Source organism: Artemia franciscana, chromosome 20, assembly GCF_032884065.1.
Source record: "Artemia franciscana chromosome 20, ASM3288406v1, whole genome shotgun sequence".
In the NCBI taxonomy this organism is placed as follows: Eukaryota; Metazoa; Arthropoda; class Branchiopoda; order Anostraca; family Artemiidae; genus Artemia; species Artemia franciscana.
The window spans coordinates 24,843,726-24,860,649 of NC_088882.1; the positions used below are offsets into that span (position 1 = coordinate 24,843,726).

The 16,924-nt window shown below is 37.3% G+C and overlaps 1 protein-coding gene across 1 annotated transcript in view; it reads left to right on the forward strand.

The window, feature by feature from the left end:
* The window catches only part of LOC136040030 (guanylate cyclase 32E-like), a 265,444-nt gene that overhangs the window by 209,717 nt on the left and 38,803 nt on the right, over positions 1–16,924 (forward strand). Inside the window, exons 14-15 of the mRNA XM_065724096.1 lie at positions 4,980–5,135; positions 11,903–12,178. Coding sequence (XP_065580168.1) covers positions 4,980–5,135; positions 11,903–12,178 — 432 coding nt within the window. The remainder of the gene's footprint in view (positions 1–4,979; positions 5,136–11,902; positions 12,179–16,924) is intronic.

The following is a 16,924-nucleotide window of genomic DNA, read 5'->3' on the forward strand; positions in this document are numbered from 1 at the left end:
GCGACAGTACTAAAAGGATTAAAAAATAATAAGGCCCCAGGTGCTGATAGTATGATTAATGAGTTTCTTAAATATGGTGGCTCTGAGGTTAGGAATAAGCTACTGAAGATTATGAGCATGATTTTTGAAAAAGGGGAAGTACCCAATGATTTTAGGAAAACCTTAATTAAATCACTGTATAAGAAAGGTGACAAGAGTGAGTGTCGTAATTATCGAGGCATTAGTCTGGTCTCTGTAGGTAGCAAATTACTGAGTAATATGATACTTTTTAGACTGAGACATGCTGTAGACAAAGTTTTAAGGGAAGAACAATGCGGTTTTAGAAAAGGTAGAGGATGTGTCGACCATGTTTTCACTCTTAGGCTAATAATTGAGAAGTCCCTTCGTTGTCAAAACCTTTGGTCCTTAGTTTTATCGATTATGAGCAATCTTTCGATTCTGTTGATAGATCAGCGTTAACAAAGGTCTTATCGTTATATGGTATACCAGTAAAATACATTAAAGTGATTTGCGCTATGTACGAGAATAATACTGCTGCGGTTAAGGTAGGAAATGAGGTTAGCAACTGGTTTTGTATTAAATCAGGGGTTAAGCAGGGTTGTGTTCTATCCCCCTTTATATGGATCATTTTGATGGACTTCGTCTTAAGGAGCACAGGAAAGGCAATTGGAGACCATGGAATCAAATGGGGAGGAAGAACGCTCCTGGACTTAGATTATGCTGATGATTTAAGCATATTAGATGAAAGTGTGAGCAAAATGAATGAATTTTTAGAGGTTTTACGAGTTCAGGGTGCTAAAATAGGCTTGAAAATTAATGTTAAGAAGATTAAGTCACTAAGGCTAGGAATAAGTGAAGATGAACAGGTGACATTAGGTAACGAAAAGATTGATCAGGTTGGGAGCTTCAGTTACCTTGGTAGCATTATTAATAAAGATGGTGGGAGCAGTAAGGATGTTAAAAGTAGAATAGCTAAAGCTCAGGATGTTTTTTCACAGTTAAAAAAAAGTTTGGAAGAATAGAAAGATAAGTCTACAAACCAAGATTAGAATATTGGAAGCTACAGTGATGACAGTGGTCAGCTCTGAAGCATGGGCACTCCGAAAAGCAGATGAAAATTTACTAGATGTTTTCCAGAGAAATTGCCTACGGATTGTTCTGGGTACCCGGCTGACTGACCGTATTTCAAACAGTAGGTTGTACGAAAAGTGTGGTTCAATCCCGCTTTCTGGGGCTATAATGAAAGAAAGGTTGAGATGGCTAGGCCACGTTCTACGGATGAAGGATGACAGATTACCTAAGATTTTCCTTTTTGGCCAACCGTCTGGGGCTACACGGAAAGCAGGTCGTCCTTGTCTGGGTTGGGAGGATGTCATAAATAAAGATTTAAAGGAAATGGGAACTTCCTGGGAGGGTGTAAAGAAGGAGGATTTAAATAGATTAGGTTGGATAAGGAGCGAGCGTAGCTGTGTTGGCCTCAGGCGGCTTGGTGCTGCAGTGAGTTATTAGTAGTAGTAGTAGTAGTAGATACAAAACAGTATACTTGGAATTTTTTATATAATCCAGTATTTTCGGTATGTTTCGGTACATTTGGGCTGTATTTTCCAGGCTAAGTTTTATCTCTTTGAAATTTGTGAAACTTCTCCATGAAGGGTAAAGAAACTAAGAGGTATTTCCATAGAACGGAAACGCGATAAAAAAAAAAAAAAAAAATCACCATGAAATTTGAACTAATCATCATGCGAGAAACAACACCCCAAAATTGGATTCTGAGAGAGAAAATTTTTAGTTCATTTGTCAATTGAGTGAAAACTGACTTCGAATTTTACAATTATACCACAAACAATATTTTGTAGTATGATTTGGTCGGTATGCACTACAATTTGTCTTAGAGTATTGGCAGCACTGTATGTCGGTTTCCCCCCCCCCCCCCACCGGTGATGACGTAGACAACTAACCGAGAGAAGAAAAGAGTTATTTTGGGAAAGCTAGGTGACCCACAAAGGATGATATTCAGGATGATTGAAAAATATTTTGATTTAAAAAACCGTTAATGGCTACTAATACTAATCAGGAATGTGCTTTTACATTTGAAAGAATAGACAAAGGCTGTCGGTAAGCATCTAGTGTCAAACAGAGCTGTCCGATAGGTCTGATAGCGTCCAGAATAGTCCTAAATAAGTAAGGTGTAAAACTGAGGCTTTGTACGAATGAAATTAAATAAAAAAATTTTTACATTTGGGGCTTTTGCCAATATGCTATCTATTCACAAGTACATACAACGGGAAGCAAATTGCCAGTCGCTCTGTGAACCTAGCCGATGAACCTTTACAAAAGTAGATTAGTTCCTTTGCTGGAGCGGTGTTTTATTTAAGGATGAAGATTGCTACGTATTGGAGCGCATTTTCTTTCGTTCTCCAGTTTAAGTCAGCGACAGTTCATTCTCTGTGGTGCATATTATTAGCTACTCTGCTAATTAATAAATAGAATGCTGATTTATTCGAGTGACTTTCAATTTAGTTGTATTTTTTAGTTTCAGTTAGTCCAGTTTGTATTTAGTGTTGCGAAGTTTTGCTCTCCATTTTTTACTATAAGTTTATTGTTGTTTATTGTTTACACTGCAAGTCATTCATAAATAAACATGGCATAAAGAAAAACATAGCAAAAGTATCCCAATGAAGTCAAAACTTAGTACATCTGAGGCATCTATAATCAGCTTAGTCATGTAAACACGGCACAATATTTATAGGTGAAAAATTGCGAAACCAGGTGACTAGTGCTAAGCGTGGAGAAACTGTGCCAAGTGTGGCAAAACTTTGCTGTGCATGGACGAACTGTGGGACACAAATGGCTCTCCGAAATGTGCACCAGGTGGCAGCAAATGGGCAACCTCTTAGTGCTTACCTTACCTTAGACCTTAGATCCTCCTGCGCCACCAGAGACACCCAAAGCATCTACGAAGAGGCGCCAGTCATCCCGCATGTGTGCCACCACCCAAACATCTCCCATTGGGATTGGATCGTAGTGTGAATGTTGGACAGGAATGTTGGATAAGTGCGACGCAAGGTACTCTTTGGTCGAGATCTCCTGAGGATTTCTTGAGGTCAAAATTCCAACATCTGTTTCAGAATCCTATCGTCCTTCATACGGATCACATCCCCAGGCTATTGCCACCTTCATTGTCGAATGACGTATGTAACTATAGGCTGACCTGAGATAAATTGGACTATCTGGTTTGTTATGTTACCTCTCCAGTCGATGATCAGAATCCACCGAAGGCAGTTATTTTTGAAGGTAAGAATCCGTTTCTCTGGCAACTAATTTAAATTCCATCACTCGCGGCTTTAGAGAAGTGTGGAAAAGACATTGCTATTAAATAGCCTCACTTTTAATTTCGTAGAATACTTTTCCGATCGCCATGCTGGTTTTAGTCGCTTAAAAGCTCCAGTCGCTTGACCTATCCTCAGCTGCACTTCCCGCTCTTTTGATCCTGGATTTCCCACTGCGCTGCAGAGGTACCTGAACCCTACGACCTGCTCAACAGTTGAATCTCCACACTTTATGTCCCGGGGGAGTCAGTTGTTGCAAGCTCTTTGTCTTCTCTGTGTTAACCTTGAGGTCAAGTCAGCTAGCATTTTCACCGATAGTGTTGAAGAGATCCAGGTCGACTAGCTGTTTGGCTTCATCAATTTTGATGTCAAACCCTGTACAATCACGAGATATATAATCGCCGGCGATGACGAAGAGTAACGGAGAAAGAACGCATCCCTGTTTTACGCCAGACATTATATGGAAATATCTAGTATTCCCTTCTTGGGTCCGAACACAGCATTCTGTGTTTTCACATAATGCAACAATTAGGACCACTATTTTGTCAGGACCTCCATTGTGTCGCTTGCTTTTAAATAGCGAATATCGGTTGATAGAGTCTAAGGCTTTCTCGACGTCCACGAAAATCAAGTATACTTTTTCACGCCATTCATTGTACTCCTTAATCATCGTCTGTAGTGTGTAGACGGGATCCGTGTGAGAACGGGACGGCCGAAGGACTGTCTAGATGTGCCACAGAATAATCTGTGAGAAAAATTTACCCAGAATATTTAGGATACTAATGCCCACACAGTTGTCACATTTTGTCGCGCCTCCTTTCTTGAAAAGTTTGATGAGCGTACTTCAGACTTCTAGATAATAGCAAAAAGTGTAAGTCGCACATCCATAAAGGTATTCATTGATGTTTTTATCATCTCGGCTGATATTCTGTCAGTTCCTGCTGCTCTGCCATTCTTTAGCTTGCGCGTTGCCTGTCGAACTTCTACATCACGAAGTTCTTCGATGCTGATTTGGATGTTTAAAAGGGGGTTGCAGGGATATCTGGAGGATGTTGGGGCCTGTCCAGAAACTTCTCGAAATGCAAGTCCCATACTACGGAAATTTCTGATGGGTTTGAGACAATTTTTCCATTTGCATAACCGTTTCGGCATTTCCCATTATTTCGTTTGTAATCTTGTATACGGCTTTGGAGTCACCATATTTCGACGTTTTCTCCATCATGACGGCCATTCTATTCAAAAAGTTACGTTTATCTCCCCTTGTGCTCCTTTTGACTTATTTACCCAGGTCTCTTCAGAACTGTCTCGCAATTTTCACCACCTTTTAAGATCTGTTGTTTTAAGTTAGGACGCTCACAAACCAAGTCCTAGGTTCTCTCTCATAGCCATTGGTTGTTGGGTCTCTTGGCGTACCCAAGCATAGCGGCAGTCGTTTGATTGTAAACCTTCTTCATGGTGTTCCAGGTTGACTCTATACTAACATCAGTGTCAATATCTAAGGGGAAGGCTTCAAATTTGTTAGAGAGTGTAATGACGAGCAACTTTCCTGCTGCCGCAGTGGAAAGCTGCGAAGAGTCAAAAGTTGGGTTTACATTGTACTTAATCTTCGGTGTGGCCTTTAGCTTGAATGACATCCTTGCTATTATTAAGGCATGATCAGATGCCACATCGGCACCTCTGGAAGCTCCCGCATCTTGCAGACTGGACTTTTATTTCCTGTTGATCAAAAGATGGTCGATTTGATTATGTGTTCTCCCGTTTGGGGAGTTCCAAGAACATTCATGGTTTATTATATGCGCGAACATGGTAACCTCAATTAGTAGGTTATTTGGCAGTTCAAAGTCCACTAGCAGCATTCCGTTTTCATTTATCTCCCCAAGTCCTTCGCTTCCAAGCCTCTGGGTAATAAGATCTATCATTCTCCACTTCGGTGTTGAAGTCTCTGGCAAAACAAATTCACTCTTGATTTGGAATGTCATTTGGCACAGCTTGAAGGGTGTTGTAGAGGGTACCCTTCGCTGCGTTAACCGTGTAATTTTTACATGCTTAGCACACCACAACGGTTAGATTTCCATTGTTACCCACAAATCAGGCTGTGATGATCCTCTCGTTTATGGAGGTCGAGTTTGTGAAAGCATTTGAGGCTGTTAAGGAGAGCATTATGACCACACCCGCTACTTTCTTCTTCTTGTGGCCACTATGCAGGATAGTATATCTCATATCCAGGTTTTGTTTGCTCCAGTCAAACGGACCTCAGAGAGCGCTAGTATATCCAGGCCATAATTATACATTTTTTTTCATAATATGCTCTGATCTCGATATTTAGACCATGGTTCTAACATTCCAGAAACCAAGTTTGATGGGACAGTTTGCTTTCAAAAATCGTGCTCGGCGGCATTCCAAGGTCGTCTGCGTCTGGTAATCCGAGGATGGCTCATGGTCAGTATAGATTGGGCAATCATCACACAAAAACGGAAAACTTTGGCTCTCTGTAGATGTTTCTACTGCATGATTTTTTTTCCAGGGACAGGTTGCTAGACCATAGCCTAACACTCCTCCTTGATCTAGGCTCATGACTGGCTGGAATTACTTACAGAAGGAGTTCTTGGTGTAGAAGCACGGGTATTAAGGAAAGTAGATGATGATATTGTAGATTTTTTATTTCAGTTATTAATTTTAGGGATAAAGCTAAAGGATGCAGTGCCAAGCCATAATTTTTACTTGTGAATAGGTTATATCTCACTCATTATATGTAACACGACAAATTAGCTTTAGTGGTGAGGACTTGTCTGCTTGGTGATATAAACCGTATGCCAAGAATAGGTATATGCTTTTTCGCCAGTGGCGATGACCTACTGGCGATGTAATGCTGTTGCTAGTTTGTCGTAGTATTAGTATGTCACTTTATTTTCTCTTTTAATCTATTTCTTAGCTTTTGGGATAACATTTATCGTCCAACACAACAGAGGCGAGAATATTCAACATAAAACCATTGAAAATGGGGATTATGAAACTGGTTTGATGATTTCATATCAAAATAAATTCATAAATATTTAGCTGTATCGGAAGTAATAATTTAGAAGTTGTAATTCTCCAAGATATACAGGAGCTGCGATATCTGTAAAATCTTTCTCGCTTATTAATCTACTCATTGTCCAAAACATGCAAGATTTGCCCTTTCTTTTCGGACACAACCATGTGTGCGCCAACAAAAAGAATTGTTTTTTAAGAAATCCTGCACTAATATGGGGATTAAAAAAATATCTTCATGGGAAACAATCGAATCCAAGCGAAAAAAAATAAGAATAGTTAGGTAGCGCATTTGCAACATCATAAATCTATACTTGTAATTATCGTTTTAGAGAGGAAACTTTTGCTACAAAATTGACACAAAAAATTAATAAGCCCACTGTTAGTTGTCGAGCTTTCTCTCATATTTTAGAAAACTGACGAAAACAGTTATTTAATCTGAGAGATCAATTAATTCCATATTCTGCTGAAAGAAAATTTCTTGAAGCAAAACCTGTTCTAATATGTGGATTTAGCAAATATCCTCATGTGAAGAAAAGAGAACAAATTGGCATTAAAAATAGGGACATTTAGGAAGTGTGTTCAAATATCCCGAATCAAGGCGTATAATTGTCGTTCTAGCGAGGAAAACAAAATCATGCAAAAGCGCAATGGAAGTTGAAAAAGAAAAATAACAATGTCATAAGACCAATATTCAAAAAATAGTACCCTACGGGTCTGAATAAAGTAGTAAAAGTGAATAAAGTGTTCTGTGAACTTCTAAAGGTAAAATGGAAAACAAGGGAGAAGGAGGAATATTCAGATTTGTTTGAATTTTATAGCCATTAAGAAGATTTCTAATTAGATTAGAATTTTTCTTCTTCTGGTATTGAATAGACAGAAGTGCGAAGTAGAGGTAACGGAGAAATTAATATGTTTTTTTTCCAATGCTGTTGAAGTCTTCTATCATCCTCTGGGCTTCTTTTGCTGTTTATGCTTGTATCCAGGATACTTTTAACGCTTTATCAATTTTGCAGTTGACGCCATGACACTCTTAAAATGCATTTTTGCATTGAAAACCTTTACAACTGTAACACTTGGATGTAAAACCAGACATGTATATTTTCAGTTGTATTTGAATGCTTCGAGTCCATCGCAATAGGTACGCATTTGGGTCATCAAATCGCCTATCAGCTGTGAATAAAAGAACAAATCTCATATCGACGGCAAATCTCATATGGAGGTGGGAGGGGATATATGGATGTCACGCCGTAGGTTCTTATAGATGAAAGGTGGACATCCTACCAAATTATATATAAACCAAAATTATACCAATTTCAAAATTTATCAAAATTATAGCTAAATTCATTATAGCTAAAGATCGTTTCTGACATATCCAGACACGTTCAAATTCCCTCCAATGTTTTCCGCAAACTTTGGCTAAGTGTACATACATTCCTCGAGTTTTTGGAGAAAAGATTGTATCACCAGAGTTAGTGAGGTTAGGCCTCGTTTTTTCAGCTAACTTTCTGAGCTATTTACAGAGTCATGTTACTTCACAGTAAATATGAAAGACAGCATGAGAGTGGAAGAAGAATTTCTCATTAGCTCAAGCTCAAGACTATCTACTATAAACTAGAATATAAAGTTGTTATCCTTATCTAAATACCCTTAATATAGTTGATAGTGGTGGGTAATATAGATGGGGACCCTTGAATATAGTGAAATATCCTTATCTGAGTCTTGAAAAATATTGTTCTTGAACAATGCTTGATTTTAGCTTTCATGTAAAACTAGAATAGGCAGACCCAGCGCTGATATGGGCAATCACGGTACGAAAAAGTAGCTGTTTTAAGTTTTTAAATCCATAAAAAGCGCAAAGCCCTTCAAGAGCGTACCGCTGCTCCTCTACAAATTGACTGTTGCAGAACAAGCTGACAATGCTTTATATTTGTTGTTAGTTATTTTGTGTTTCATGATGTTGAATCATTTAAAATAATGGTTATGACAAAAAACTTTGAAATATGACTTACCGATAAATATATCATGCCGCTGACACATTAGCGTCAAGATAATATTTAATGTATTTGCAATAATTCAAAATAATAGCTCCAACAATGGACAAATACTATTGTATAAAATTATGGCTCTGTACATATAAGTATTATATTTTAAAAAGATCGCATTGTCCTTTTATAAATTATGTATATGTGAGTCATTCACAGATTTAGCAGTATTTTATGGTTCAGTTTAAAAAACGAAAAATGCTTCTATTTCATATCCTGGTGTCAAAATCAAAGAGTGCACCACGTACTACTTTCGAAAATAAGTCTAGGATTGAGAAGGGTTACTCTAGTGGAAATTTTCACCATTTGTCGCAATTAATGATGCAGATTTATCTCATGGAAGATATGACATACAGGCCTTAATTATGGTCAATTAAATCTGTTTCAGTTTCTAGCTCAAAACTTTATACCATAATTGCATCTGGTACTTGTATGATATATCCTCTGCAGCTCAAATTGTTCATGCATATATGGACTAAAAACCGGTTTCTTTCGCTAGTTTCTTTCAACTTAGTGTGAGAAAAGACAAGACAAACAGAAGGTACAGAATAGATGGGAAATATATAATTCGGGCTATATATTTGCGCATTAGGGGGTGGGGTAAAGTATTTGGACAGTGTGATATCAGAAAACAATTCTTACTTCATAATATCAGAAAAATTGTAGCTAACACATTTTGCATACAGAAGTGCTGTCTTTACCCCCACCTCCACCCTTTCCCCACTAATGTGCAAATATACAGCCCAAATTTTTTACTGAACTACTATATTTTTAAGATAATTAAGTATATTTTATTCGGATTAACTTCACTTCTTGAGCTGCAGAGGGTATATCATACAGGTACCTTTCATCTAATTTACTATTTACCAAGGTAGTGTTATCAAAGTAGATTTACTGTTTAATTTCTTTTCCCTTAATCGTTGAACCTGAAAGTTGGAAAAAAACTCTTCTATGTTGACACCTTCTTTCACGATCATTATTTAAATCCAGTTTCAAAATGCACGTTTTAGAAGCAACCAGACGCAGCTTGACAAGCTGCGTCTGGTAGCCGGTCTGTGAGGGGTAGGTCTTAAATTAAATAGGATGTAACCAAATTTGTGGCTCAGAACGCCTTGGTTCAATTATAAAAGATAACTGTAAAGTTTCTTCATGAACTATTACCTTGTTTAAATGTAGTATGCATGTATTTAGTGTGGCATCACAAGGTATTCTTTCGAAACCATCAAGTTTATTTAATAGATAGAATATTTAAATTTCGACTTAAAAATAATACAAAAAGGGTAGTGACTCACAACGTCGTTGCTAAGAATTGAAATAAAATCTAAGGGGCTTCCGACTTTTAGAAATCATGAACACCAGGTGACACATACCAAGCGTGGCCGAACTGTGCCAAGCGTAAAGGGGACTGTGCCATGTGTGGTGGTACTGTGCCAAGTTTAGCAGAGATCCACATCAGGTGGTGGAAAGTCGGCAGCCCCTTGAAAAATTCCCTTATTATAAAAAAATATCTGAAAAGAAAGAATCAATGAAAACCCGACGTTCAGCTGCTGTTCGAGATTACTTATTTGTAAGCCTTTTATTCAATAACAGTTGTAAATCAAGTGAACAAAAGTGCTCCTTTTTAATATCTGACTCGCCTAGTAGCCTTATAGAATGTCAAAAGATATTGACTAGCGTTCCCTTTTATGCAGTATCATTTTTTTTTTTTTTTTATTTGTACCTTAGAGAGCATTAGACAATCAAGCAGGGTTTCATGAGCTACTTATACTATGTATTGTAGTACGTATCTGGAAAATGTCAAAATTCACGCAAAAAGGAATACTTTCTGATAATTAGAATCATTTGATGCATCAGCAAGCAATATGTAAATGGAATTGATGCATTTATTTTTTTCTACCAATCTTTTCTTGGAACGGTATGGAAGAAAAAAGTAAGAAAATCGGTTTCAATAGTAACCGAAACTCTAAAAAACAGAGACTCTGTAAAACTAGTTTCAAATTTACTCATCAGAACTTATTAGTTAAGAAAATCTTCACAGTTGAAAAAAAACAGGGGGGGCTGTAATTGAAGGTTAATGTTGCCAAAAATTATACCGTGTGAAATTCAAAATACCAGAATGGATATTTATATTTTAATGTGCTTATCTGTAGATGCGTGGAAGTGGTGAGGGGCGGTCCATAAAGAAATGATTTTTAAATTTCTACTTGGAAGCCTGAAAGTACCTGAAATTTCAGTTCTAGTATTGAAACCTCTCTCCTCCCAAAAAATTGTTTATGGGATGTACTTTTCCATGGCACAATTATATTTTTTAAAGGATTATTATAAAAAGGTAGAACTTTAGTGTAAGAAATAATGTACCAAATACGAACAGGATATAAACCTAAAATAATATTAAAGAGGATTATTGCTGCTTGTAACACTATCAATCAGCCGGGTACACGAATAGTTTGTAGACAAGTTCTCTTGAAAATATCTGGATAATCTTCATCCGCTGTTCGGCGTGCTAATGCTTCAGAGGGTTCTAGGTGTTTGCCCCCTCCCGGCGATAAACACCCGGAAAGTACCCCCGCAGAAAACACCCCCTGCAAAATATCCCCTGCAAAATGCCCCCCATGGAAAATACACCTCGTGGAAAATACCCCCGAAAAATACCCCGGAAAATACCCCCAGAGGAAAATACCCTACGTAGAAAATACCCCCGGAAAATACCCCCTCCGTCGAAAATACTCCCTCGTGGAAAAATACCCATTCTAGGAAAATATCCCCTCACGCGGCAAATAAACCTCCCCCAGAAAATACCCACTCCTCCGTGGAAAATGCCCCTCCGGAAATACCCTCCATGTAAAATATTATTTTACACCGGGGGAGGGGAGGTACTTTCAACGGAGGGGTGTTTCCCAGGAGTAATCGTCGGGGGAAACACTGGCCACCGCTTCAGAGCCATATTTGACCACAGTGGCTTCCAATATTCTAATATTGGTTTGCATACTTATCTTCCTATTCTTTCAAACTTTTTTTAAGTATGAAAAACCGCCCTGAGTCTTGGCTATTCTACTTTTAACATCTTCACTGCTCCCACCGTCTTTGCTAATAATGCTATCAAGGTGGATGAAGCTGCTCACCTGATCTATCTTTTCATTACCCAACGTTACCTTTTTCACATTCATTCACTTATTCCTTGCTTTAGTGCCTTAGTCTTCTTAACATTAATTTTCAAACCTATTCTAGCACCCTGAACTCGCAAAACCTCTAAAAGTTCATATATATATATATATATATATATATATATATATATATATATATATATATATATATATATATATAATCCGGACAGAGATCCGATTGCTACCGTATCATGGAAATATTGCTACCGTACTAATCATGTTAAAATAGACCGAAAGCAACCTATCATAGAATTCCTAAAATTGCAACAAACCAATAAGCATGTTTTGGTTGGGAAGGATTTGTTAAGTAATATGAATACACTTTTCGTTGAAGCGGGGGAGGAATTAAATGTAACTTGTGAGTTTAGTTCCTGTGAATTAGTTTTGAGTTTTTTTTATCGGAAATTGCTTTTGATGAATCACTTTTTAGGGAGCTATAGAAGTACTTTTCCTCCTGAGAAACTACTGTGGAAAGCACCAGAGCTCCTTAGAAATCCGAATGCTTTACCTTGGGGAACACAAAAAGGAGACGTCTTTTCATTCGGTATAATATTATATGAAATTTTTGGACGATCAGGACCATGGGGATGCCTAAATTTGTCAGCCAAAGGTACTTCTTTTTTCTTTTATTATAAATTTTATATATATATATATATATATATATATATATATATATATATATATATATATAAGTTGTTTGTTTGTGTGTGTGTGTTGACTGACGTCATGTTTGTGTGTCGACTGACGTCATTATAAGGATTGAGCATTATGCTGTCATTAAGTTGTTTGTCGACTGACGAAATTACAGACCGGGACACCGGGACACAAATGACGACCGGGACACTGGGACACAGGGAATATAAATGACGACCGGGACACTCAAAGAGAAATTAAAGATTGGGACACCGGGACACAAATACCGAACGGGACACAGGGAATATAAATGACGACCGGGACACAGGGACACAACTACAATTGAGACGCCGGGGGGCACAGGGGGATATATAAATGACGACGGGGACACAGGAAATGTTCGATTAGCAATCACCATCAACAAAGCTCAAGGGCAATCATTAGAATAATGAGGTATAGATCTGAATACGGATTGTCTTTCCCATGGACAATTATATGTTGCATGTTCAAGAGTCGGTAAACCTGACATGCATGTTTGTTTGTTTTTAAAATAACGTTTGCATATGACGTTATTATAAGTATATAAGGCTTCGTATATTGACAGACAATTGGACAGCAGAATGTTGTATATTCGCAAGTTTTACGTAGTTAAAAACATGTATATATCTTTGTATATTCATAGGTGGGACATAGGGACACAGCTACAATGGCGCGTAACTAATATGGCGCGTAACGACTTGCGCGCGCGGGGGGCTTGGGGGGCGCGAAGCACCCCCACCAATATACCCACCAATATATATATATATATATATATATATATATATATATATATATATATATATATATATATATATATATATATATTGTTGAAAAAACTACTGTTAAGCAAAAAACAAAAAAAATAAATAAAAGAATCGTCTTCCCAAATTTCTCGAGAAATGCATGAAACAAAGAAGTGAAAATACCATAAACAAAAAAATCTAATGACAGAGAAAAATTAGGGTAGTGTCAGCCATGGAACAATATGAAGCGAAAATAAGAAAATATTTCCACAAGGACCTCCCCCAAGTCGTCGTCCTCAGTGCTAAGAAAAATAAAAAACGAAAAAGGAACAATCTAACCTTTCTACTCTTTTTTCTTTTTTTTCTTTTCAATTTTTTCTTAGCACTGAGGACGACTTGGTGGAGGTCCTTGTTGAAAATATTTGCTTATTTTTGCTTCATATTGTTCTACTGGCTGACACTACCCTCTTTTTCTCTGCTATTCGATTTTTTTTCATTTATTATGCTTTCTCTGCTTAGTTTCATACGTCATGCTATTTTTATGTCTGATTAGTCTGACTACATAGACTCTCCACTTTTCAGGTTTTTATTAAAGAAAATTAATTTATCAAGTGGAGTTAGTTTTAACTAAATCTTAATCGATATCATTCGAAGACACATCAATTTATAATGAACTACAAACAACAAGGACTTCTGGAAATTGTATCAACTCTTTCGTCCATACCACCTGCACAGCATGTTCAGAAAGACGTAGAGCCATGACTAATAGGCAATGGCACGTGTGGTGGACTGGATTATCAGCTAGGTGGAGGGGATGAAAAACTTGAGAGCCATGGCTAATTAGAGTAATTCCAAGAAAGATCAGTTCTGTGAATCATCTGGAGACAATTGGAGACCAAAAAATGATTCAAATATTTAAGAGCAACAATGTCCACAGAACTTGCAGGCGAATGGGCGACTGACATTATTCATACTATATGAGCTTTGCCTATTGAGAAAGCCTAGTAGAGGCGCAGCGGGGCAGCTAGGATTCTTAGATTGACTCATTACCGCTGTAGATAGATATATATAAAAGCCAGACCGAGATGCATCTGTTCCAGAAAACATATAAACAAGCATAAATATAAGCTCCATTAGATTTGTTTCATGGGTAGGCACGCGTATGGCAGAGGAAAATAATTGGTATGGCTGTAATAATACAAAAGGTAAAGATAACATTGCTTTAAGAATGGGAAGAAAAATCAAAGAATGACTTTGTAAGGATAATCAAGGTAAAAATATTTTTATTTGAACAATGCCATAACGTGACATTTGATTAGGAAATTTAGTGCTTTGTATTTCAGACCCATAGTTTTTTAAATTTTTCTTAAAGGGAAACTATGTGGTCGACATGAATACAGACTTGCAGCTAAATTAAATTTAGTCACTTCGTTTTCTCACATATATTTATTGATATCGGAATGATTTTTATTGTCTGTGGTACTGAGGAGCTCATTAAGGAGATAATCAAATTCTAGTTTTTAAATATTTTGCCTCTTTGTTCAAAAAAGGTGATAATCAAATATTTAAACTACTAAAACTAAGATAATTACTTGCTACTTTATTTTCCTTGATAGGGATTTCTGTTCATTTCACGATTCTTTAATTTTATTTCGTAATATTCATGTGTGCGCAAAAAATATCTTATAAATTTTTCAAGGGGAAGTACTCGCAACCAGCTTCCTAGTTCAGGTCTTTGCACGCAAGACAAATTCGATGGATTGATAATAAGGATGGATAAACGCAGGCTTGACTGCTCGTAGGCCTTTTGCGCCATAAAAGACTAAGTTTCATTGAAAACTTCACTATCGCCTTGAATAAGCTTTGAAGCACACATCGACATTTGTGCCAAGTGAGCAGCTTCTTAACAGCGAAAACAACGATATGTATAAAGTATAATTTTCAAGGCTGTCAGATACTTCATTGAAGTCTTCATTCTCTTTTTCCAACAGAAGCTTATTGCTCTTGTGAGCCCAGTCAGCTTCACCTGTGGTATGTCACTTTTTTTCTGTGAGAGAAAGTCAACCAAAATATTTTCATGGTCATGAATTAGCTCGTAGTTGCCTGAATTTTTGCAACTACTAACCACCAACTATCCATCAACAATTATTCAACCATTATCCAACAATTGATCAACGTTTATTCAGTGACTGACAAATATGCACAGGATCGTTGATGGGAGACTAAACGGGAGGAGGTTCTTACGGGCCGAGAATGTAGCAGCCAAATATTATTGGCTATGACGCTACTGGTTAATTTATCTACAGAACTCATTACTTACAATGTCCACTACACTTTTAGGCAAGCGGGTGACCAAGTTGCCATTGAGGCAACTTGTAGGCAACCAACAGTGTCTCCTTTGATTATCAACTTGGTGGAAGTGATGAAAGACTTGGGAGGCATGGCTAATTAGAGTAAAGACAAGATGGATCAATTCTGTGAGCCATATGAAAGCAATCTCAGACCAAAAAATGATTCAAAGATTGATTACTGATCATATCCAATGGATTTGCATTGGTCATATTAAATGAGCTTTGCCTATTGGGAAAGCCCAGCAGAATCGCAACTTCCAACAAGTTGATAATTCAAACGCCCCGCTGCAGTTCTGTTGGGCTTTCCCTACGATTTCTTCTCCTAAACTTAACCTTATCCGCTTTGAGCGCTTTTGCTAGGCAGACACTGAAACCAAAAATAGGCCGATACAGAAATGGTGTCAGAAGTGCCTCTTAAATTTTAAAAGCTCTCTCATTGCTAAGGAAATTAGAGTTTATCTTTTGCTCCTTTCTAAGTGATGACGTTAGAAACTTGGCCTACGGCAAAAAAGTCAACTTTTGAACTAAGAAAGATAGATGGTTTTTTTTTTCGATGGCAGTAGATAGCTCTTGATGAGCTGATCAATGTATATATCATCCTTTTTTGGTAGGAAAATTCTTTAATGAGATACACCAGTTTGAAAGCTTAAGGGGTTTGACAACTTCAGTAGTAAGGTAAACACTGAAACCAAAAATAGGCCGGTACCAATTGTGAGACATACAGGGGAGTTTTAAGCAACAGTCGGCTGTTTGCTCATAATCATCTTCGGCAATTAGGGGTTCGTAACTTTGGCTAGTTGGTGTATCTATTATTTGTTTCTGGTGTATTTGATGGTGAGACCAATTTGGTTCCAGTGGTAATGCATGGAGGGGACTTTAAGTAATAATCGGCTGTTTGCTTAGTTGCAATAAGGGGCTTGCAACTTTTGCGGGTTGGTGTACCTGGTATTTATTTTAAGATCCTTAAAGATTAACAACTTCAGCGTTTAATCGAAGCGAGGAAACAAAACCAAAGTGTGGCTGTCGCAACACTTTACTCGGCATAGCCGAACAAAAGTTGCCGCAACACCTTACGTTGCCCATGCAATGTAGATCTAGTTTAACTTATGTTTATAGTTTAAAAACAAAATCTATCATAAGAACAAGCAACTCTGTTGTACAAAATGTACAAAGAACAGCAGGCATCAAATAAGAACAATCAATGCGAATGCGAGGATTATTTCTAAACAAGATTCATCAATTTCCAGTTTCCTGTCTATGCCTGCTGGGGAAAGCAAATTGAATATAAACTAATATTTTAGAATTATGAATAGTTAGAAATATGTGCCCTAGAATATCTAAACATACCATCTGTTTTACATTTGTTTCTGTCTGTTTTCTATTTGTGTTACTTTTTTTGCTGTTATTTATTTATTTTTAGTCTTTTAAGGATACATTTCGGGAGCAGGTTAACAAATTACTGTTAAGAGTTGAATCGATACTAAAAAAATAAATTAGAAGATGTATTTTCTATTATAGCATAGCCTTTTATTTCTGTGTTTATTTTGGAAGGGTTATTCCTTATCTGTGTCTCATCGGTTGTTATTGGGA